The sequence below is a fragment of the Ovis aries genome, chromosome 12 (genome assembly GCF_016772045.2).
Source record: "Ovis aries strain OAR_USU_Benz2616 breed Rambouillet chromosome 12, ARS-UI_Ramb_v3.0, whole genome shotgun sequence".
NCBI lineage: Eukaryota > Metazoa > Chordata > Mammalia > Artiodactyla > Bovidae > Ovis > Ovis aries.
Genome location: NC_056065.1, coordinates 22712955 through 22736542, shown reverse-complemented (window position 1 = coordinate 22736542; position 23588 = coordinate 22712955). Strand labels below are relative to the sequence as shown.

The 23588-nt window shown below is 39.2% G+C and overlaps 1 protein-coding gene across 2 annotated transcripts in view; it reads left to right on the top strand.

Annotated features, from left to right (window-relative positions):
- The window catches only part of EPRS1 (glutamyl-prolyl-tRNA synthetase 1), a 64604-nt gene that overhangs the window by 34112 nt on the left and 6904 nt on the right, over positions 1-23588 (top strand). For both annotated transcript variants that reach the window (XM_004013603.5, XM_042257086.1), the window contains 10 exons: positions 7624-7857; positions 12251-12513; positions 14812-14863; positions 15339-15548; positions 15983-16055; positions 17296-17375; positions 17608-17709; positions 18754-18909; positions 19408-19605; positions 20065-20238. In XM_004013603.5, the coding sequence (XP_004013652.2) occupies positions 7624-7857; positions 12251-12513; positions 14812-14863; positions 15339-15548; positions 15983-16055; positions 17296-17375; positions 17608-17709; positions 18754-18909; positions 19408-19605; positions 20065-20238 (1542 nt within the window). The remainder of the gene's footprint in view (positions 1-7623; positions 7858-12250; positions 12514-14811; positions 14864-15338; positions 15549-15982; positions 16056-17295; positions 17376-17607; positions 17710-18753; positions 18910-19407; positions 19606-20064; positions 20239-23588) is intronic.

The following is a 23588-nucleotide window of genomic DNA, read 5'->3' as shown; positions in this document are numbered from 1 at the left end:
AAGTAGAAGAAGCCCTTTAAGATGAATGACTTTCAGAGGAGGTACTGAAAGTCCAGCTCTGTGGTTCTCAAACTTTATTGTACATCAGAATTATTGGAGAGCTCGATCAGAAACAGGTTGCTGGGCTCCACCTCTTGAGTGTCAGCTCCAGTAAGTCCAGAGTGTGCAGAGGTTGTGCATTTGTAAAAAGTTGTCCAGGTGATATTGATGCCGCTGTCCTAGGACTGGATATAGAAGATAGCACAAGCAAAAGTTCAGGGTGCATGCAGGGAATAAAGAATTGTCTGTCGGTGACTATTTCAGATTTTTTTGTAGGGGAGCCCTCAAGTGATACCACGTTTTGACTGAAGTATACATTTCATTGGGCTTCCCTGGTGGCTTAGTAATTAAGAATCCACTTGCTGATGCAGGAGACATGAATTCGATCCCTGGGTCAGGAAGATCCCCTGGAGAAGAAAATTGCAACCCATTCCAGTATTCTTGCCTGGGAAATCCCATGGACAAAGAAAGGAGCCTGGCAGGCTACAGTCAGGACTTGGAAAAGAGTTGGACACCACTGAGCGACTAAATAACAGCAATACATTTCATTTCATTTCAATAATATCTTTAGGCAAAACGTTTAGCCAAGTGGGTGGTAGCACTGATTTTGGAACAGGATTGCTTGCTCAAAATAAGAGACAAAAGGAATGGCATCTGTGATAGAAAAATCATGTTTAATAATCAGGGTATGTAGTGTCTATACTGAGAAAGTAACAAGATCTAAAATATCAAGTTAACAGTACTGTAACTGGATAAGCTACCAAAAATTATAGAATGTGGGTTGTGGCATGAACATGGAGAGATGTGATGGACCACTGGGCCTGACTTACGTAACTGGAGATTTGTTCTAAAATCCTCCTGGGGATCTGTTGTCTCATCAGCGTCCTGGGCTTGGGTTGGAGAATGATTGAGTGACTTGTGATTGTAAATTCCTCACCTCATTAACAAGTTTTTCTGCCTCTGACTGGAGACTCTGTACCCTAAGAGTCTTTCATCTGTGGACCTCTGCCTTCTGGTGAGGAGAGAAAATGCTTTGGGGAGATCTTGGGACTTTGCTCCAGCAGTTATTATTGGTATTTTCCTGTCTCTCTCACTGTGAAGTATGAGAAAGTTTTTCTCTCTAATTAGCCTGTTGAAGCTCTGCAGAGCTGTGATGCGCTAAAACAGCTTTGCTTCAAGGAGTGAAGACTGATAGATGTATTGTTGGGGATATAAATCCTTGCTATTTCCTGTCTTGTGGTGAGGTTAGGAGCATTTTGTACTCTTCGTATATCTCATTTACTAAGCATGGTCCCCTTTCTAGATGTAATTTGAGGGGAAGGACTTTGATCTTTAAACTCCGTCATTCTTAGTAGAATACATTGATATCCTGGGCTGATTTTTAGTCAGCTGCTTGTATGTGGGGTAGTAACAACAGCACCAAGTATATTGAGTTGGCCTAAAAGTTCGTTTGAGGTGGTCCATACCATCTGAATGAACTTTTTGGCCAACTCACTACTTAGAGTAGCAGCCAACTATGTCTCCCATCTTGTTGGGTTAATGGACAACATCCATTGAACAGCGCTGTTATGAAAGCCAACCTGTGGGTCAAAAAATCACCTAAATTTCTTTGGAAATTGGGGAGGTACTTTGACTACATATTTTTTGATAACGGTAAGTGTGGTACTGCATCTTGCTTCACTGTAGTTTGCATATTGAATGCCTACAGTGTACCATATCTGTTTCAAAATGTTACTTATATATCTATATTTTTTTCTCTAAATGCTGAAATAGTAAATTACCCTTTTTCCTAGAGAACCAACTCAGTTACTAGGAATGGAAATGTTGTATAGACTCCATTTGGAAAGGCGCACTCTGCACTGATGCTGTTTTTGCATTTAATCCTCACAACAACCTTGTCAAATAATACTCCTTTTTTTTATTTGTTGGTTTTAGTAGCCGATGAGAAACTGCTTCCTGCAGTGAACATAAAAGTAAAATGTGAACATACAAGTAACTTCATGAAGTTTGCGAAGCCTAGATTCCAAGTTACTCCCAGTTTACTTCAGTTCAGTTCAGTTCAGTCAGTCTCTCAGTCGTGTCCGACTCTTTGTGACCCCATGAATTGCAGCACGCCAGGCCTCCCTGTCCATCACCAACTCCCGGACTTCACCCAGACTCACGTCCATCGAGTCCGTGATGCCATCCAGCCATCTCATCCTCTGTCGTCCCCTTCTCCTCCTGCCCCCAATCTCTCCCAGCATCAGAGTCTCTTCCAGTGAGTCGACTCTTCGCATGAGGTGGCCAAAGTATTGGAGTTTCAGCAGTTAGAGGCATTCTAAGCACCTGTGAGGGGTGGGGGTCATGGTTTTACTAGTTTGTTACTATTCATTAAGCAAGTTTATGCTGGTTTTACATTAATGATTTGTCTAAGCCTCTTAATCATCCATTTCCCACAGAAGTAGTTTCTCAACCACGTCATGTTACCACTCAAGTAAGGAAAGTGGTTGGCTGTGGCTGAGGTTTTATTGTTACAGGTTTCCATGAGAGTTTCTTTCTCTGTTTCTCCCACCCCCCTTTTCTGTTTCACGATCAGATTGGTGATTCTGTGTAAGAACCTTGAGGCATGAAGGCAGAGTATTAGCATAACGCGGGCAAAGAATAACAACCTTCACGTTCACCCTCAGTGCCCCTTCCAGTCCGCTTTGTGCTGCTCTCTGCTCTTCCGCCTGCCCAGGAGGCTTCTGTGTTAAAGTGGTGGATCAGGCAGATAGCGTGTGAGGTGAAATTCACGAATACGCCCAAGATTTCATAGCTCTGACTGCTGAGTTACTTTCATAGTTAAGGTCACTATTCAGATTTTACATATTAACTTGTAAAAGTTTTAAAGCCACAGGTCCAAAAAATAAAGTTTTGGTTTTGAACAGATTTCTCTGGTCTGAAATTTGAGTGAAATGTTTTGAACATTAAATAATACCTTATGGAAAAATTTGAACAAATCTTCTGGCTAACCCAATATTTTTTGAATTGGGAGTCAGGAACTGGTAAATCAAAGTTTTTATGGAACACTTGTGACACTTGAGGACAGGGCTAGCCAAGCTGACCTACACTTGTGTTTTGTGAGTGAAATGTCACTGGAACACAACCACACTTACTAGTTTACATATTTTGTCTATGGCCGTTTTTGTGTTGTAATTCCAGAGTTGCATAGTTGCAGCAACCTTGCAGAGCCTAAAATATTTACTGTCTGGCCCATACCCTTTATTGAAAAAGTTTTCAGAACATCTATAGTTCAAGATTTTTTAAATTGGAGTAATAAATGGCAGCAAAATCAGATGATTACTACATTAAATACAGATAATAATTCACAGTACTTCTGCAACAGTCCAGTGGTTAAAAGACTTCACCGTCTAGTACAGGGTGTGTGGGTTTGATCCCTGGGCAGGGAGCTAAGATCTCACATGCTTCAGGGTCAAAAAACAGAGCATAAAAAACAAGCAAATTGTAAAAGATTCAATAAAGACCAACAAAATGGTCCACGTAAAAAAAATTCTTAAAAATAGTTCATAATTGTCTGGTCATGTCAAACCTCGCCTATGTGGTGGGGGTGATGGCACCTTTCACTTCTGCAGTTGTAGCATTTTGATTCTCAGTACCTTGTATTTAAAAAGTATTTTTTAAACCTTTTTTTCCCACTGATCATTGAGGTGCTAAGGCCATTTTGAAAGGTTCTGTTCTTGCTAATTTTTGTTTTTGTTCTTACTATTTTAAAATTGGTTAACTTTTTATTAAAGTTCCCCCCTTTTCCCATGGGGAAATGTTTCCACAGTGGCTGCTGCAAAAATAGTTCGTATACGTCTCATGTGTTCCAACCAACTGTGTTCTCATCCACTTTGTCCATTTTCAGTCATATTTTAATATCCTACTCTCAGGGTTGTTTTTACTTCCTCAAATTCCCATTTTAAACCTTTACTGAAGGTTTTTCAGTAGGCTGTTTTCGTTCTCATTTATTTGCATCAGCAATTATTTATTGAAAGCTTTTTTTGTCTGTGTTGGCACATTAAGTAAGTTTAGAACAGTCTTTGTCTATTAAAGACTTAAAATCTATTAACAAGTGCTAATGCTGTTGTATAGTCGTGTACTGAGTAGTATCATCCAATTCTGCTTTGTAAATGCCTTTTAATACAGAAAATTAAAATATTAAAAGAAATTATTTTTTTCTCATTCTGTGAGACATATTCAGTAATAATCACAGATCTCTTTTAAAAAAGCAGTTTTTGTGGCACATTAGCAGGATTCAGTTCAGTTCAGTTGCTCAGTTGTGTCCGACTCTTTGTGACCCCATGAACCACAGCATGGCAGGCCGCCCTGGCCATCACCAACTCCCAGAGTCCAGCCACACTCATGTCTGTTGAGTCGATGGTACCATCCAACCATCTCATCCTCTGTCATCCCCTTCTCCTCCTGCCCTCAATCTTTCCTAGCATCAGGGTCTTTTCAAATGAATTAGCTCTTCACATCAGGTGGCCAAAGTATTGGAGTTTCAGCTTCAACATCAGTCCTTCCAATGAACACCCAAGACTAATCTCCTTTAGGATGGACTGGTTGGATCTCCTTGTAGTCCAAGGGACTCCCAAGAGCCTTCTCCAACACCACAGTTCAAAAGCATCGATTCTTCGGCACTCAGCTTTATAGTCCAACTCTCACATCCATACATGACTACTGGAAAATCATAGCCTTTACTAGATGGACCTTTGTTGGCAAAGTAATGTCTCTGCTGTTTAAAATGCTGTCTAGGTTGGTCATAGCTTTTCTTCCAAGGAGCAAGCTTCTTTTAATTTCAGGGCTGCAGTCACCATTTGCAGTGATTTTGGAGCCCAAAGAAATAAAGTCAGCCACTGTTTCCACTGTTTCTCCGTCTATTTGCCATGAAGTGATAGGACCAGATGCCATGATCTTAGTTTTCTGAATGTTGAGCTTTAAGCCAACTTTTTCAGTCTCCTCTTTTACTTTCATCAAGAGGCTCTTTAGTTCTTCACTTTCTGCCATTAGGATGGTGTCATATGCATATCTGAAGTTATTGAGCTTTCTCCCAGCAATCTTGATTCCAGCTTGTGCTTCTTCCACCCCAGCGTTTCTCATGATGTACTCTGCATGTAAGTTCAATAAGCAGGGTGACAATATACAGCCTTGACATACTCCTTTTCCTACTTGGAACCAGTCTGTTGTTCCATGTCCAGTTCTAACTATTGCTTCCTGACCTGCATATAGGTTTCTCAAGAGGCAGGTCAGGTGGTCTGGTATTCCCATCTCTCTCAGAATTTTCCCCAGTTTATTGTGATCCACACAGTCAAAGGCTTTGGCCTAGTCAATAAAGCAGAAATAGATGTTTTTCAGGAACTCTCTTGCTTTTTAGCAGGATTAAAATTACCGTTTAAATTTAGATCACTGTCTCATATTTTCTGTAATGTAATGCATACTATAGTGATTAAGATCAAAACTCTAGAACAGCAGTCCCCAACCTTTTTAGTACCAGGGACTGGTTTCATGGAAGACAATTTTTCCATGGACTAGGGGGTGGGGGGGTGGTTTCAAGATGATTCAAGCACATTACGTTTATTGTGCTCTTTATTATTATTACATCAGTTCCACCTCAAATTATCAGGCATTAGATTCTGGAGTTTGGGGATCCCTGTGTCTAGAATAAACCCTAGATTAAAATTCTCACTCTGCCACTTACTGTGTAACTTTGGGTATAGTCCCTAATCTTTCTAAACTTTTATTTATTTATTTTTTTTATAAAATGGATAAGGATTGTTTAGAGAATTAACTAAGATGGTCCATAAAAAGCACTTAGCATCATATCTGGTACAGAGTAAATAGGCCATAAAATGATGGTGACTTATGTTTTATGCATCTAATTCCCTTTCTCTCAAGAATCTTTGGTTACCTTCTAAATCATCAGAAAAGACTGCATAGCAAGTAGTATGATTTCACCCTGTTTTGAAAAATAATCTGAGTAGATTATTTAGATGGAGAAGGAAATGGCAACCCACTCCAGCGTTCTTGCCTGGAGAACCCCAGGGACGGGGGAGCCTGGTGGGCTGCCATCTGTGGGGTTGCACAGAGTCAGACACGACTGAAGCGACTTAGCAGCAGCAGCAGATTATTTAGATATCTAGAATGTTCCATTTCCCAATTGGAGAAGTATATATAATTTTGGTCTTTTAGAATATTTCATTCAGTAATGAAGTGGTTTTCCCATACTAATTTTCTCCTTTGCCACACAAGGGTTTTTTCCTTTGTGAAGTGTGTGCCATCTGACTTTGAACTGTAGTCAATAACTGCTTGTGGTGTAAAATGGAACTTCTTTCAGATAGGTGTCTTTGTAGAAATGGCTGCAGGGGAAGTCCCTTAACTCTTTTTTCTATGTTCTTTCATTTAGCTGATGGAAGATTCTTTTTTTCTCAATTCTTATATGTCTGATTAACTCTCTGTCTCTTTTCTTAGACAGATAGATTTTGCTTTGAAAACACTTGCAGCTCTAAAGACGGTATAAGCAAGAGATAGGTCAGAAATACAAATCAGACAACCAGCTCTTTGCAGTTTCTCCTTTTATCCTCCTCTGTGATACCTGCTGTGGCACTCTGACAGGCAGGAGAATTGTATCATAAATTGCTGGACAAGGAAATGTCATTTGCTATTTTGTTGATGCAATTCTTTGAAGATATATGGATTCTTCCTGCTTCCCTTTGACCCCATCTTAACATTCTTTCTGTTTCTCTTGGGTCTTCTTAGCTATTTGGAGCATTGTTAAAATGTAGCAGTAAAACTTGCCTAAGCTATCTGGGAGGCACTTTTTCTCTGATGGGATCGATGCTTTGGCTTTCCAGCGGTAGAGTATACAGTATAAGTATGTATGTAGTGTAGTCTGTGGTTAGATGGTGTCTCTATTCAGGTGAAGTATCCAGCTTGGCCTGTGTTGATGTCCTCTGCTGAAGTCACAAGAATCTTCCTTTTGGCTGAGTGTTTCATTCTTCTTCACCATAATTAAGTGGAGGTATCAGAGGCTGATATATATATGAAGTGAATATCTAAAACCTCATCATACACTCTCATTTCATTGTAAATTTTTAAGAGTGATGTAGTTATTCTTTAGGTGAGCTCATACTGGTTTTTTCTAATGGTATATTTTGTGTCTGTTAAATGGGCTGAAGAAAATAAAAATTTGTACAGGCAAATTATGATTTTGCAAATTCTGAGACTATTACAGTTCTAAGACTTGGAAACTGACTATTTGCTTGGATGTTTTCCACTTTGTCTGTTTACATATATGAAGTTAAAAGTTACACTATTATATGTGTATGACATTTATGCTTATTTTTATGATTTGTATATAGATTTATGATACTTATATTTTTAACTTTTCTCTAGTTTGATGTGTTACTTTAGGCTGATTATTTGACTCCTTTGTGCTTGAATTTCTTCATGATGATTATTTACAGGGATATTTTGGCAGTAATTAATGATTTTTAATACTAATTGAAATTTTCAGAAATTTCAGAAAGCATTAAATATTTGTCTTTTTTTCCCCTTTTCTCACAGGCTAAAGTAAATGAAGCTGTAGAATGCTTACTGTCCCTAAAAGCTCAGTATAAAGAAAAAACTGGGAAGGAGTACGTTCCTGGTCAGCCCCCATCATCTCAAAGTTCAGATTCAAGTCCACCCAGAAGCTCTGAGCCTAGTGGTCCAGAAACACCAGAAGCCAAACTACTTTTTGACAGAGTAGCTTCTCAAGGAGAAGTAGTTCGAAAACTTAAAGCTGAAAAAGCTTCTAAGGTTGGTGTGGTATTACATTTGTGTGTTTTTGTTTTGTACATTACAGGCTACTTTCTTTGTCTGGAACACTTTCTGCCCATCAAACCTAGTTATCCTCTACTCTTAATGTCAGTTCTCAACTCTTTTATCTTGCCTTTTAGGGAATCGTTTGTTGATCCTTTTCCCACCAACTAGAGTTGACTGGACATGCTCATGGACTCTGCTGTTCTCTGACATAACACTTAAGTTCAGTCACTCAACTGTGTCCGACTCTTTGCGACCCTACTTACTACAGCACGCCAGGCTTCCCTGTCTATCACTAACTCTCAGAGCCTACTCAAACTTATGTACATTGCATCGGTGATGCCATCCAACCATCTCATCCTCTGTCGTCCCCTTCTTTTTCCACCTTCAGTCTTCCCTAGCATCAGGTTCTTTTCCAGTGAGTTGGTTCTTTGCATCAGGTAGCCAAAAGATTGAAATTTCAGCTTCAGCATCTGTCCTTCCAGTGAGTATTCAGGACTGATTTCCTTTAGGATAGACTGGTTTGATCTCCTTGCATTCCAAGGGACTCTCAAGAGTCTTTTCCAACACCATAGTTAAAAAGCATCAATTCTTCGGCAGTCAGCTTGCTTTATAATCCAACTCTCACATCCATACAGTGACTACTGGAAAAACCGTATCTTTGACTAGACGGACCTTTGTTGGTTGGTAACTGTCTCTGCTTTTTAATATGCTGTCTAGGTTCAGTTCAGTTGCTCAGAGGTGTCTGACTCTTTAAGACCCCATGAATTGCAGCCCGCCAGGCCTCCCTGTCCATCACCAACTCCTGGAGTTTACCCAAACTCATGTCCATTGAGTCGGGGATGCCATCCAACCATCTCATCCTCTGTCGTCCCCTTCTCCTCCCGCCTTCAATCTTACACAGCATCATGGTCTTTTCAAATGAGTCAGCTCTTCACATCAGGTGGCCAAAGTATTGGAGTTTCAGCCTCAGCATCAGTCCTTCCAGTGAACACCCAACACTGATCTCCTTCAGAATGGACTGGTTGGATCTCCTTGCAGTCCAAGGGACTCTCAAGAGTCTTCTCCAACACCCCAGTTCAAAAGCATCAGTTCTTTGGCGCTCAGCTTTCTTTGTACTCCAACTGTCACATCCATACACGACTACTGGAAAAACCACAGCCTCGACTAGGGACCTTTATTGACAAAATTATGTCTCTTCCTTTTAATGTGCTGTCTAGGTTGTACATTACAGGCTACTTTCTTTGTCTGGAACGCTTTCTGCCCATCAAACCTAGTTATCCTCTACCATTCACATTCTTGTGAATGTCATAGCTTTTCTTCCAAGGAGCAAACGTCTTTTAATTTCATGGCTGTAGTCACCATCTACAGTGATTTTGGAGCCCGAAAAAATAAACTCTCTCACTGTTTCCACTGTTTCCCCATCTATTTGCCATGAAGTGATGGGACCAGGTGCCATGATCTTCATTTTCTAAATGTTGAGCTTTAAGTCAACTTTTTCACTCTCCTCTTTTACTTTCATCAAGAGCCTCTTTAGTTCTTCGCTTTCTGCCATAAGGGTGGTGTCATCTGCATATCTGAGGTTATTGCTATTTCTCCTGGCAGTCTTGATTCCAGCTTGTGCTTCTTCCAGTCCAGCGTTTCTCATGATGTACTCTGCATATAAGTTAAATAAGCAGGCTGACAAATACAGCCTTGATGTACTCCTTTCCCGATTTGGAACCAGTCTGTTGTTCCATGTCCATTTCTAACTGTTGGATCTTGACCTGCGTACAGGTTTCTCAGGAGGCAGGTCAGGTGGTTTGGTATTCCCATCTCTTTAAGAATTTTCCATAGTTTGTTTTGATCTACACAGTCAAAGGCTTTGTCATAGTCAATAAAACAAAAGTAGATGTTTTTCTGGAACTGTCTTGCTTTTTTGATGATCCAGTGGATGTTGGCAATTTGATCTCTGGTTCCTCTGCCTTTTTGAAATCCAGCTTGAACATCTGGAAGTTCATGGTTCATGTACTGTTGAAGCCTGGCTTGGAGAATTTTGAGCATTACATTGCTAGCGTCTGAGATGAGTGCAGTTGTGTGGTAGTTTGAGCCTTCTTTGGCATTGCCTTTCTTTGGGATTGGAATGAAAACTGGCCTTTTCCAGTCCTGTGGCCACTGCTCAGTTTTCCAGATTTGCTGGCGTATTGAGTTCAACACTTTCATAGCATCATCTTTTAGGATTTGAAATAGCTCAACTGGAATTCCATCACCTCCATTAGCTTTGTTCAAAATGATGCTTCCTAAGGTCCACTTGACTTCGCATTCCAAGATGTCTGGCTCTAGGTGAGTGATCACACCCTCGTGGTTATCTGGGTTATGAAGATCTTTTTTGTATAGTTCTTCTGTGTATTCTTGCCACCTCTACTTAATATCTTCTGCTTCTGCTAGGTCCATACCATTTTTGTCCTTTATTGTGCTCATCTTTGGATGAAATGTTCCCTTGGTATCTCTGATTTTTTGAAGAAATCTCTAGTCTTTCCCATTCTGTTGTTTTCCTCTTTTTCTTTGCGTTGAGGAAAGCCTTTCTTATCTCCTTGCTATTCTTTGGAACTCGGCGTTCAAATGGGTATATCTTTCCTTTTCTCCTTTGCCTTTAGCTTCTCTTCTTTTCTCAGCTACTTGTAAGGCCCTGTCCTACAACTGTTTTGCCTTTTTGCATTTCTTTTTCTTGTGAATGGTCTTGATCACTGCCTCCTGTACAGTGTTGCGAACCTCCGTCCATAGCCTTCAGGCACTCTTTCAGATCTAATCCCTTGAATGTATTTGTCACTTCCACTGTATATTCGTAAGGGATTTATTTTAGGTCGTTCCTGAATGGTCTAGTGGTTTTTCCTACTTTCGTCAATTTAAGTCTGAGTTTGGCTATAAAGAGTTCGTGATCTGAGCCACAGTCAGCTCCTGGACTTGCTTTTGCTGACTGTATAGAGTCTCTTCATCTTTGGCTGCAAAGAATAGAATCAATCTGATTTCAGTATTGACCATCTGGTGATGTCCATGTGTAGATTCTTCTCTTGTGTTGTTGGAAGAGGGTGTTTGCTATGACCAGCGCGTTCTCTTGGCAAAACTCTGTTAGCCGTTGACCTGCTTCATTTTGTTCTAAGGCCAAATTTGCCTGTTACTCCAGGTAGCTCTTGACTTCCTACTTTTGCATTCCAGTCCCCTATAATGAAGAGGACATCTTTTGGGGATGTTAGTTCTAGAAGGTCTTGTAGGTCTTCGTAGAACTGTTCAACCTCAGCTACTTTAGCAGTACTAGTTGGGGCATAGACTTGGATTTCTTTGATACTGATTGGTTTGCCTTCTGTCGTTTTCGAGATTTCTTCCAAGTACTGCATTTTTTGGACTCTTTTGTTGATCATGATGGCTACTCCATGTCTTCTAAAGGATTCTTGCCCACAGTAGTAGATACAACTGTAATGTGAGTTAAATTCACCCATTCCAGTCCATTTTAGTTCACTGATTCCTAAAATGTCATCTTGTCATCTCCTGTTTTACCACTTCCATTTTGCCTTGATTTATGGACCTAATATTCCAGGTTCCAATGCAGTATTGGACTTGACTTTCATCACCCGTCACATCCACAGGTTAAACACACTATATTTTAATTATTGTCTTTCTTGGCTGTAAGAATAGAGACCTGTATCTATCAGTGCCTGGCACAGTGGAGACGCTTGATGCATACTCTTTGCGTGACTCATCCTCCTAAAGCTCTGTCAGTCTCAAATGGCAGCTTTTACTTTGAACTTTTGGCGTAGTTTGCACTTGTCCTGTTATACTATAGGAGTAGGATTTTTGGTACAAATTCACAGGAGTGGAAAACAGTCGTTACAGGTTTTGAAGTTTAACCAGTAATATAGAAGCTTGATTATTGTCATTTTTATAATTGTGAAATGTTCAACTTCTGTCCTTTACAGACTCATGTTAAAATGCAGAATACATGTTATATCTTGTGCTTTCCAGTAGAACTTTCTGAGATGATAGAAATGTGCTCTAACAGTTCTGTCCAGTACCGTAGTCACTAGCCTCTGGAACTGTTGAGCAGTTGAAATGGGGCTATTGTGACTGAGGAATTGAATTTTAAGTTTTATTTACTTTAAGTAGCTGCGTTTGGCTAGCGACTATTCTTTAAACAGAGCCATTATAGTACCATTTTTTAGTGACTTTTCAAGTTCTCTTCCTACTTACCATGTTCTCTTATTCATTTCAGCAGTTAGTGTATTTAACATCCTCCACCGCTAGCCCTTACCCCTCTGCCTTTGTGTTTTCAGATGTGCTTGTGAAACATCGGGCGTCGGTGCTTAGATAGCGATTGGAATTAAACGCTCTCTTCTCTTTTTCCTCTCTGTTAAAGGATCAAGTAGATACAGCCGTACAAGACCTCCTTCAGCTGAAAGCACAGTACAGGTCTCTGACAGGAGTAGACTATAAGCCTGTCTCTGCCACTGGGGCTGAGGAGAAAGATAAGAAAAAGAAAGAAAAGGAGAATAAATCTGAAAAGCAGAATAAGCCTCAGAAGCAAAATGACACCCAAAAGAAAGACTTCTCTAAAAACCAAGGAAGTGGGCTGTCACCAAATGGAGCAGGGGAAGGACAAGGGCCTAAGAAGCAGACCAGGTAATAAACCGGAAGCTTCAGTTGAAGTGAAGCAAAGTTTTAGATGAATTCAACTTTATTGAAAAAACCTTCTTTTTGGTTAGTTTGACTATCACATTAAATTGGAGAATGCTAAATGTATAATATCAGCAGATAGCTTCTGTTCATTTTCTGTATATTTAAATGGTAACACATTCATTTGCTTGGTTCAAGAATCTTAGAATATAAAAAGCTCAGTGAAATCTCAGTCCTATGCTTGTTTCCCATTTTCCCAGTTCCTCCAACCACCATAATGAACTGGTCACCAGTGTTACTAGTTTCTTCTCTATCCATCAAGAGATTTTCATTCGATTACACAAGTAAAAACAATTACATGTATATGTATGTATTTTGGGAGAAGACCCGGATGCTGGGAAAGATTGAAGGCAAAAGGAGAAGGGGGCGACAGATGAGATGGTTGGGTAACGTCACTAACTGAATGAATATGAGTTTGAGCAAGCTCCGGGAAACAGTGGAGGACAGGGAAGCCCAGTATACTGTGATCTATGGAATTGCAGAGTTGCCTATCTACAATGTAGCAACTGAACAGCAAAAATGTTATTTTTTTCTCTTTTTCCTCCCTTTAACACAATTGTTAACCTAACTATACATATTGTTTTTTACTTTAGCAGATTTTTCAAATGAAAATCTTTTGTGAGGACTAAATGAGAACTTCATTTGAAATAGGTTTTTAAAATGGTTGGTTAAATATGAAACAAACCTGGTTTAGAGATGACACCCACTGTGGAATAAACAGTGTTTCGATATTTCCAATCCATGTGAACAATAAGATTCCTCCATTATCCCCATCCCAAAATTAGAGTGAACTCTATGTGAGATTCTCTCGAAGCTAAACCTGAGCTAAGCTGATATTAGCAGCTACTACTTAGAGATACTTTGGTGTTAAGATTTTTTGGCTGAATTTCAAATCCTGCCTCTCATCTCTCATGGCATCCTGTCTCTCGTCTCTCCTTAAACAAGAGAATACAACTGTGCCTTTTCTTGCACATCGACTAGGTGATCAGAATTATAGAATAGTAGAGGCGAGAACTCTGATGCGGGGAGGGATTGGGGGCAGGAGGAAAAGGGACGACAGAGGATGAGATGGCTGGATGGCATCACTGACTCGATGGACATGAGTTTGAGTGAACTCCGGGAGTTAATGATGGACAGGGAGGCCTGGCGTGCTGCGATGCATGGGGTCGCAAAGAGTTGGACGCGACTGAACTGAACTGAACTGAGAGACGAGAACAGAACATTTTACCTTTTACCTTCTGACTGCTTGTGAAAGGGCCAGACTTCATGTAGACATTTTGCTGAGATGTGTCAAAGTGAAAAATGGAGAATTCAAATGTAAATACATTCAGCTTTTAAGCTAGTAAGCCAATAAATTCTAAAAAGATGGACCTTTTATAAGACATAACTACTGGGTAGACTTTCTGTGTGAATTTTAAGACTGCAGTTTGCTGAATAATTGTCAGTGTTTCAAAAAAAAGATTATTGCCTAGAATAGTTTTGTATTGTAGACCTAATTTATTTTGGAGGTATCTATCTCTGTGACTTTTATTGATTGAAATTAAAAACTTAAAGAACATGTAAGGATATATATACACACACACATATACACATTTGTGTATTGACATATGTATATATATATATATAGCCATTGTTTTTTACTATTTACAGGTTACTTACAGTGAGACACTGATGTTACTCTAATTTATCTGGATTGAGATTGGCAAAAACTTCCTTTTATTTTTTAGTGAGAATAAATTCTGTCTTTACTACAAATAAATAGTAATTTATAAAGAACTTGTAAAATAACTGGGATTCCCTGGTGGCTCAGATGGTAAAGCGTCTGCCTGCAATGCAGGAGACCCTGGTTCGATCTCTGGGTCAGAAAGATGCCCTGGAGAAGGAAATGGCAATCCACTCCAGTACTCTTGCCTGAAAAATGGCGTCGCAAAGAGTTGGACACGCCTGAGTGACTTCACTAATGAGGTAACTTATAAAGAACTTTGTAAAGGAATGTCTGCGTTAAAATCATAGCTTTTTGTTAGGGTTAGCTTTCCTAATTTTTGTGGACAGTATCACACTACCCTTTAAGAAATGACTATTTTCTAGGATAAAAATATAGGGATGAATACAGAAGAGATACAAACATAGAAATAACTCATACTGAAGAAAAACAAGCCATTTTGAAGTTTCGGGGTTTATTTCTGTTCAGCCTCAAAGCAATTGCTGGATGGAGAGATTTATATTTTATTTTTATATCTACAGGTTGGGTCTTGAGGCCAGAAAAGAAGACAGTCTTGCAGATTGGTATTCTCAAGTGAGTATGGGCTCAGTTGGTTTCTTCTTTTAAATTTCTCACAGGCTGCTTACATTTAGATTCTGAAATCCAGATACAGAGTAGTAATGTATAATGCCCTTAGTAATCCATGGTATAGTCATGTAACGTGTCAGTTTTCAAAGCATGCTCACAGAAAGTATTGAACCGAGAAGTGGATCTATGAGATAGTCATTATTTTATTTTTGTTTTGTTTTTTTTTTGGTAAGGTGAAAGTATTAGTCCAAAGTAACAAAACAGTAAAACAGCAGAAGCAAGATTAGGATTCAAGTCTAACGAATTTAGAGCACTCTTGTTTCTTAGAAGGATCTAGAAAGATCCATCTTAGATGCATATAAAGAGGATTCACCAGCAGGGAAAGCCTCCAGACTTGAAGCTTGACTCTCATACTCTTGGCACTTGCACTGTGATTTTGGTTCAATTTAGGCTTCATAGAATGTATTTTTCTTTTAAAAAGGTCATCACAAAGTCAGAAATGATTGAATACCATGATGTAAGTGGCTGCTATATCCTTCGTCCCTGGGCATATTCCATTTGGGAATCCATCAAGGACTTTTTTGATGCTGAGATCAAGAAACTCGGTGTTGAAAACTGCTATTTCCCCATGTTTGTGTCTCAAGGTGCATTAGAGAAAGAGAAGACTCATATTGCTGACTTTGCTCCTGAGGTAAATTTTTGCACTTTTCTCTTATAAAGTCAGAAGTGTATTTTCAATTCACACTTGAATAGTAATTTAAAAGACAGGTTACAGCAGTCAACTTAGAGAAACGTAAAGCAATTTAAAAGAATTATATTTCTTTCATCAGTGTAAATCATGATTCTTTTTGTTACATTAATTAATTAACCGGCTTTTACCTTTCAGTAAAAATTACAAATACAGTAAAAATTATAATTTTTAAATTGTAAAATATTATTATTTTCTATTATAAAATATAAAAAATTATAAAGACAGTAAATACCTTTTCTCACAGTGAACAGTAGTGGTTATTTTAACTTGCTTAATTGATATAGCAAAGCTTGAAATAGAAATTTGCCTACATCTGTGTTCTTTCTCTAAAGTGCTGTTTAAAAAATGTATGAAAAATGATTTTATGTTGCTAGGTTGCTTGGGTGACAAGATCTGGCAAAACAGAGTTGGCAGAACCAATTGCCATTCGTCCTACCAGTGAAACAGGTGAGGATGGGCCTTGAACACAGGAGAAAAGCTCACTGAACATTAGAGACAGCTTCCAGAGTTGAGTTTCACCTTTTATTTTGTGATATTTATAGTTTCTATTGATGATACAAAGTTTAATGAATGTTAATAAAGATGAGTGCAGATTTGAGTGGCATAGAATTTTGTTTTCTGATAGTATGCTTTGTGGAGCTCTTTATCATCCAGATAGTTTTTCTTAAAAACAAAAAAAACAAACGCATCATTTTTAATTTCATGCTATAATTTTTCAGAACTTCCCACAGACTTTTATTCTTGGAATTAGTTATAAAATTGCAAACACTAGTGTTTTATGCCATATTGACTTGAAATTAATCATTTTCATGTTAACATTTATATTGAGTTTTTATAGGTTAAAAAGTGATTTCATTTACACCTTGTGTTATTCTCACAAATGTATAGTTAGGAAAGTAGAGACAGCTACTGTTATCTCCTTTTTGCAGCTTAAAGAAAAAAGCTCTCTGACGGGATAAATGGTTTTCCTAAAACTACACATAAGTGGCAATATCGCTTGGAAAGTTCTAGCCTTTGGGCTTGTCAGTGTCTTTGAAAGTGGTTATCCATCTTTAGAGCTAGAGATGTTTGCTCTTTATTTGATACTTTCAGTGATACTCTTAATAATGATGCATTATTAAAATTGACACCAACTTTTTTTTTTCACATGGCAGATTGGCAAAGTTTTCTTTTTATTTACTAATTGTAGATAATCCTGAATAGGCTATGATAAGACAAGTGTCTTCACTTAAATTATCAGTTCATGGCAAGAGCTTTCAGACTCTGGGTAGACGCAGCAGATAGATTTAATGTAAAGTTTGAGAGCTGCTGCATTTAGCAGGTTATTTAACTTCTCTAAGCTCAGCTTCCACATTTTCATTGAGGTGATATTTATTTTGTGGGTTGAATGTGAGGATTGAACAGTGTAATGAATGCCAAGAACTTAATATAGAACATAGTATATACTGTAAGATGTTCACTTAGTGTCTTTATAAACAAAACACTGAGAAGTTGTCAAATGTAAATCTCATTGTGAAGAACATAAAATACGGTCGGGTTTTTCCTTGACTAATCCATTTTATGAACTACAGTACCGTTCACTCACTGGCACAGATACAGCGCTTTTGTTCCTATTATGTTGCTGGTTTAATGGTACCAGCCTTCAAGGGGAATGACTAACTGCCCATGCTTCCCTGTGTCTTTTCAGTAATGTATCCTGCATATGCGAAGTGGGTGCAGTCCCACAGAGACCTGCCCATAAAGCTCAACCAGTGGTGCAACGTGGTGGTAGGTGCACTCCCATCTTACAATTCTTGATTCTTCCTCTTAGCCATTAAAAAAAAAAAAAAACACACATTTTTTTTTCTTGCTTTTATAGTCAAAGGATTGGGAATATGAAAGCATTTTTGAAATATTGATATTTTGGATCACAATTAGGATTTCTGATTGCTTACCACATAAAGTTGTCACTAAAAATTGAAAAGCTCTAACGATCAAACTGTGTTCTTGCCTCTTCCAGCGTTGGGAGTTCAAGCACCCTCAGCCTTTCTTACGTACTCGTGAATTCCTCTGGCAGGAAGGGCACAGTGCCTTTGCTACATTTGAAGAGGCAGCAGAAGAGGTATAACAGTTGTGTTCCGTATCAATTCTGTTCTGATTCTTTGTCCAGACAATGCATTCCCCCCCCCCCCCGCCCGCCCCCAGCTGTGAGTAATGCAGTGCTGTCTACATAGTAGTAATCATTCAGTAAATAAGTAAGTTGAAATTTGGTCTGATTTCGAAGTGACATTATAAGACAGCTTTCTGGTATAAATTGTTTTGTTCCTTAAAATTTACCTATCACCTCTTAAAGTTAAAAACAGGTTAATTCAAATGTGTTAATGTTCGTTGCTCAGTCACGTCTGACTCTATGCGACCCCATGGACTGTAGCTCACCAGGCTCCTCTGTCCATGGTATTCTCGTGGCAAGAATATTGGAGTGGGTTGCCATTCCCTTCTCCAGAGGAATCTTCCTGATCCGGGGACTGAACCTGGATCTTCTGCATTGCAGGCAGATTCTTTACTGTCTGAGCATGAACTTAAGGAACTGCTTACTGAAATTTTATTAGAAAATGTACTGCTTCAAATTTTCAGATGAAAATAGTTTTGGACTTCAATGTATAGAAGAAATTATAATATCATGGGTGAAATTAATTATTCTTCAGGATGTCTTCACCCAGGTTACTGTGTATCTTTCATAAGCATTCATTTTTCTCTTATATTCTAAATTTATGTACATTATAAATTATTCTAAAACATAACTAATGAGAACCTACTGTATATCTCAGGGGACCTTATTCAGTGCTCTGCGGTGATCTAAATGGGAAGGAAGAAGAGGGAATAATACAGCTAATTCTCTCTGCTGTACAGTAGAAGCTAATGCAACATTGAAAAGCAATTATACTCCAGTAAAAATTAATTTAGAAAAATGCTCCATTTCTTTGAGTTCTGCTTTGTCTCTCTTAATGAATTCACGCTGGCTGCTTTAACCTTTCCAAGAAAAAAGATTTTTGTTGTTTGAAGTGCTTTCCCCACCACAGTTAGTTTTAAATAGTATAGTTATTATAGATCTATAACCAATAAATATAGCATAAATTTGAACACTTTTACATTTAATGTGTTACAGGTTTTGCAGATACTTGACTTATACGCTCAGGTATATGAAGAACTCCTGGCAATTCCTGTTGTAAAGGGAAGAAAGACTGAAAAGGAGAAATTTGCGGGAGGAGATTACACCACTACAGTGGAAGCATTTATATCTGCCAGTGGAAGAGCTATCCAGGTATCAGACTGCCACAAAGGATTCCTAGGTGACTGAAAGCATAGCCATGAGCCAATCTGATAAGTTTCTTCTGCCATCAGAGAAGTAGACTCTTTTTAAAAAAAAATCAATGTATCACATGTTTCTAGGTCGTATTATAATTTCAGGCCAATCTGTTCCATTCCCTCCAAATCTCCGATGTCAGGTAAGTCAAGCTTGTATCCTGAATTACCAGATCATGGATATATTTTTTTAAACCTTTGTAATTAAAGTTACTCCTATGAAAGGGTCTGCTCACAGCAGAAGAGGTATAATAGTTGTCTTCTGTATAAATTCTGATAGAATTTTTTTTTTTACTAATCTTAACTCTTTTGTATCAGTTATGTTTTAAAAACTCATTTAACATAAAAAATCAGGGAAGATAAAGCAGATCTAGTGCCATGCTAAGGTGTGTGGTCTTAACAGTTGTTATTTTCAAAGGCAAAATAGGTTGTTAAAAGACGTGTTTCTCTATTCTAGGGAGCAACATCACATCATTTAGGACAGAATTTCTCGAAAATGTTTGAAATCGTTTTTGAAGATCCAAAGACAGCAGGAGAGAAGCAGTTGGCCTATCAGAACTCCTGGGGCCTGACGACTCGAACTATCGGTGTGATGACCATGGTTCACGGGGACAACGTGGGCTTAGTGCTGCCGCCCCGTGTAGCCTGTGTTCAGGTAGGGAAAGTGTTCCTGCTCGTCATCTCTTTTATAAAATTCAAGCCACATTTAGTGAAGAAAATTGAAAAGTGTGCTTTTCTGAATGTCATTCAGGTAGGTTTTGCTAATATGGAAACAACACAGAATACAGTCTAGATTTCAGTGTGTGTAACTGTGTATTATTCATGTCACTGTTTTCTGCCCTTTAAAATTTTCTACCTGCTTTATAAAACTTCTAGAAATTATTTTTTGAAATGATTTATAATAAGTTAAATGAGAAACAAAAATGCATTCAACATGGACAAATAATATGCAGCTCATTGCTAGATGTTCTGTGTAGACCACAGAAGTTGATTTCTGTGAAGATTTATAGTCACCAGGAGGTTTTGATTTGTGAGTACTAGGTAGTGATTGTGGCTTCATTATTTTTGTATGATGCTGCTTTGTATAAATTTGTGATATCATGCTGGATTCTAGGTGGTGGTTATTCCCTGTGGCATCACAAATGCACTTTCTGAAGAAGACAGGGATGCTCTACTTGCAAAATGCAATGATTATAGAAGGCGGTTACTCAGTGTCAATATTCGAGTTCGAGTTGATTTGCGAGATAATTACTCACCAGGTTGGAAATTCAATCACTGGGAACTCAAGGTAAAGGCTTCCCTTGCATGTTTTACTCCCACTCTCCCAATTTGGCAGTTTGTTGTTTGAATAAAAATGAACTTGAAGACCTTGTTTATGGTTAACAAGCCCCCTATGGTTGTTACTAAAACGTTTATATCAAGAATTCATAAAATAAGTTATTTCAGTAGTAAGACTACCAGAATCAGGGTGCATGGACATGAGCTATTAATAGCTGTCATTGGTGCAGCTAGTCAGGCAGTAATTTCACACTACAGTTTCACAGTGGTTTGTTCATTCTTTGTATGTTCAAGTCTAGTCTAAATTTTGGTTTAAAGTTTTTGATTTAACTTTTGTTGCACAGTCATTAATAGGTGATCTGCATTCTTTATTCCATTTTTCAGACTTCTGGGATTTAACTTTTTCTTAATGATGAAACAGCAAATCTTATTAGAACTAGCAGTTAGGAGTCAAGAATTTATAAACTCATATTACAGGCAGTGGATAGGAAGAGGTAGTGAGGTTGCAGGTTCAAGCTAAGCAATCTTAGCCATACTGGGATTATTCAGTATTAATGCATGTTGGGTTCCCAAAGTTGCTCATCTCTATCTCTTTATTTGTTTTAAATGGCCCCTCAGATAAATCTCTGCTGAAGGATAGTAGTTATATTGATGCTGCTTTCCTTTTGTGATATATTTTTTCCTTTACCTACTCTCCTGCCTTCAATAAAGACTTTAAAGTTGTGTAAATTTCCCTTTAATTGCAGTCTTTTTTACTTACTTGGAAATAGCAAGTGTGTGATTTCAGTAATACCTTGTTTAAACCCATTTGTACTTGCCCAAGGTACCAAAAAGAAACTTCTCTCTTGCTACTAACTGGACTGAAAGGTAAAAAATAGTCATCCACGCTTGTGGGCCTCTCCTTTGGCTTCCTCTGATCTGTCCCCGCTCTCCCTTGCCCAGGAGAGGATGTAGTCTTAGTGCATTTTTCTTGTCATGTCTCTTTAGTTTCTTTTAATCAGGAGTAGTTCCTCAGCCTTTCATTGTCATCCGTGGCATTTACATTTTTGTAGATATGGGTCAGTTATTTTATAGAACGTTCTTCTGTTTTGATGATTACTCATTAACTTTTGCCTTCTCCAGTAACTTTTCTTCTCTCTTCCTGCTGAGGGTAGTCTCCCACTTTTGATTTTCTGATTTTCTGCACTGATTTTTATTTCTTGCCTGGAAAATCCCATGGACGGAGGAGCCTGGTAGGCTGCAGTCCATGGGGTCACCAAGAGTCGGAAACGACTGAGCGACTTCACTTTCACTTTTCACTTTCATACATTGGAGAAGGAAATGGCGGCCCACTCCAGTGTTCTTGCCTGGAGAATCCCAGGGACAGGGGAGCCTGGTGGGCTGCCGTCTATGGGGTCGCACACAGTTGGACACAACTGAAGTGACTTAGCAGCATGCATGCCTTAATTACCCTGCAAAACATGAAGCTTTGAGGACAGGATCTCTTTCTTATTCATCTTTTTAAATCTCACTGCACTTAACACTATTTCTTAATGCATGTATCAGTTCAGTCTCTCAGTCGTGTCCGACTCTTGAGACCCCATGAGCTGCAGCAGGCCAAACCTCCCTGTCCAACATCAACTCCCTGAGTCCACCCAAACTCATGTCCATTGAGTTGGTGATGCCATCCAACCATCTCATCCTCTGTCATCCCTTTCTCCTCCTGCCCTCAATCTTTCCCAGCATCAGGGTCTTTTCAAATGAGTCAGCTCTTCGCATCAGGTGGCCAAAGTATTGGAGTTTCAGCTTCAACATCAGACCCTCCAATGAACACCCAGGACTGATCTCCTTTAGGATGGACTGGTTGGATCTCCTTGCAGTCCAAGGGACTCTCAAGAGTATTCTCCAACACCACAGTTCAAAAGCATCAATTCTTCAGCACTCAGCTTTCTTTATAGTCCAACTCTCACATCCATACATGACCACTGGAAAAACCATAGCCTTAATTAGATGGACCTTTGTCAGCAAAGTAATGTCTCTGCTTTGTAATATGCTGTCTAGCTTGGTCATAATCTTCCTTCCAAGGAGTAAATGTCTTTTAATTTCATGGCTGCAGTCACCACCTGCAGTGATTTTGGAACCCCAAAAAATAAAGTCTCTCACTGTTTCCACTGTTTCCCCATCTATTTGCCATGAAGTGATGGCACCGGATGCCATGATCTTCACTTTCTGAATGTTGAGCTTTAAGCCAACTGTTCATGGGGTTCTCAAGGCAAGAATACTGAAGTGGTTTGCCATTCCCTTCTCCAGTGGACCGCATTCTGTCAGACCTCTTCACCATGACCCGTCCATCTTGGGTGGCCCCACACGGCATGGCCTAGTATCACTGAGTTAGACAAGGATGTGGTCCATGAATGCATATATACATTGGATGAGTAAAGGGAAACAATAAAATAATGTGAAAGTATACAGTGTTTTGTTCCAGAGTGTTGTTATTTTATAAAGTAAGTCTTCTCTAGGGGGTAAATCTTTTTTTTTCTAGAGTAACATTTACATTTTTTTCTTTGGCTTCGGTTTGGGGGACGACTGATCAGCTGAACTGTGTAGACAGGCTCCTAATTTAAATTCAAAACAGTTATAGAGGATCATTCACTCAAAAAAGAAAAACGTGTTAAAGTTTTATTTGTCAGGAAGTTTCTAGCCCCTTAAAGTAGGTTCTCTCTTAAGCCTTAATCCACTCAGAGAAAACTCATTATGTGGATTCACAAGGATGGAACATCCACAAGGCTTAAACTTGCATATGCTCCTTAAGCTCCTTTGTAAGAACCCTGGGCTCCTGGGGAGTGGTTCTCAGAGTGCAGTCTCAGGACCAGCAGCTCAGCATCACGGGAGAACTTGGTGAAAGGGAAGGGAGAAGGCACTCAGGCGTGTCCAACTCTTTGTGCTCCCAGGGACTGTAGCCCGCCAGGCTCCTCTGTCCATGGGATTCTCCAGGCAAGAATACTGGAGTGGGTAGCCAGTTCCCTTCTCCAGGGGATCTTCCCAACCCAGGGATAGAACCCACGTCTCCTGTACTGCAGATGGATTCTTTACCATCTTGGAACTTGATAGGATTACAAATTCTCGGGCCGCGTCACTGGCCCTACGGTGATCAGAAACTCAGATGGCGGAGCCCAGCAGTGTGTGCTTTGACAAGTCCTTCAGTAATTCTGATGCTCAAGGGAGCAGCCAGAGCCAGGGCCTTCTCACCAAAGCACACCATGTGCCATGAAGGGGCCCAGGATGTGCCATGAAGGGGCCCAGAATGTGCCAAGGAGCCCACTCTGTTTACCCCCGTGTGCCGTGCAAGTGTGATTTTCCATGTGTGCTGTTATGTGAGAG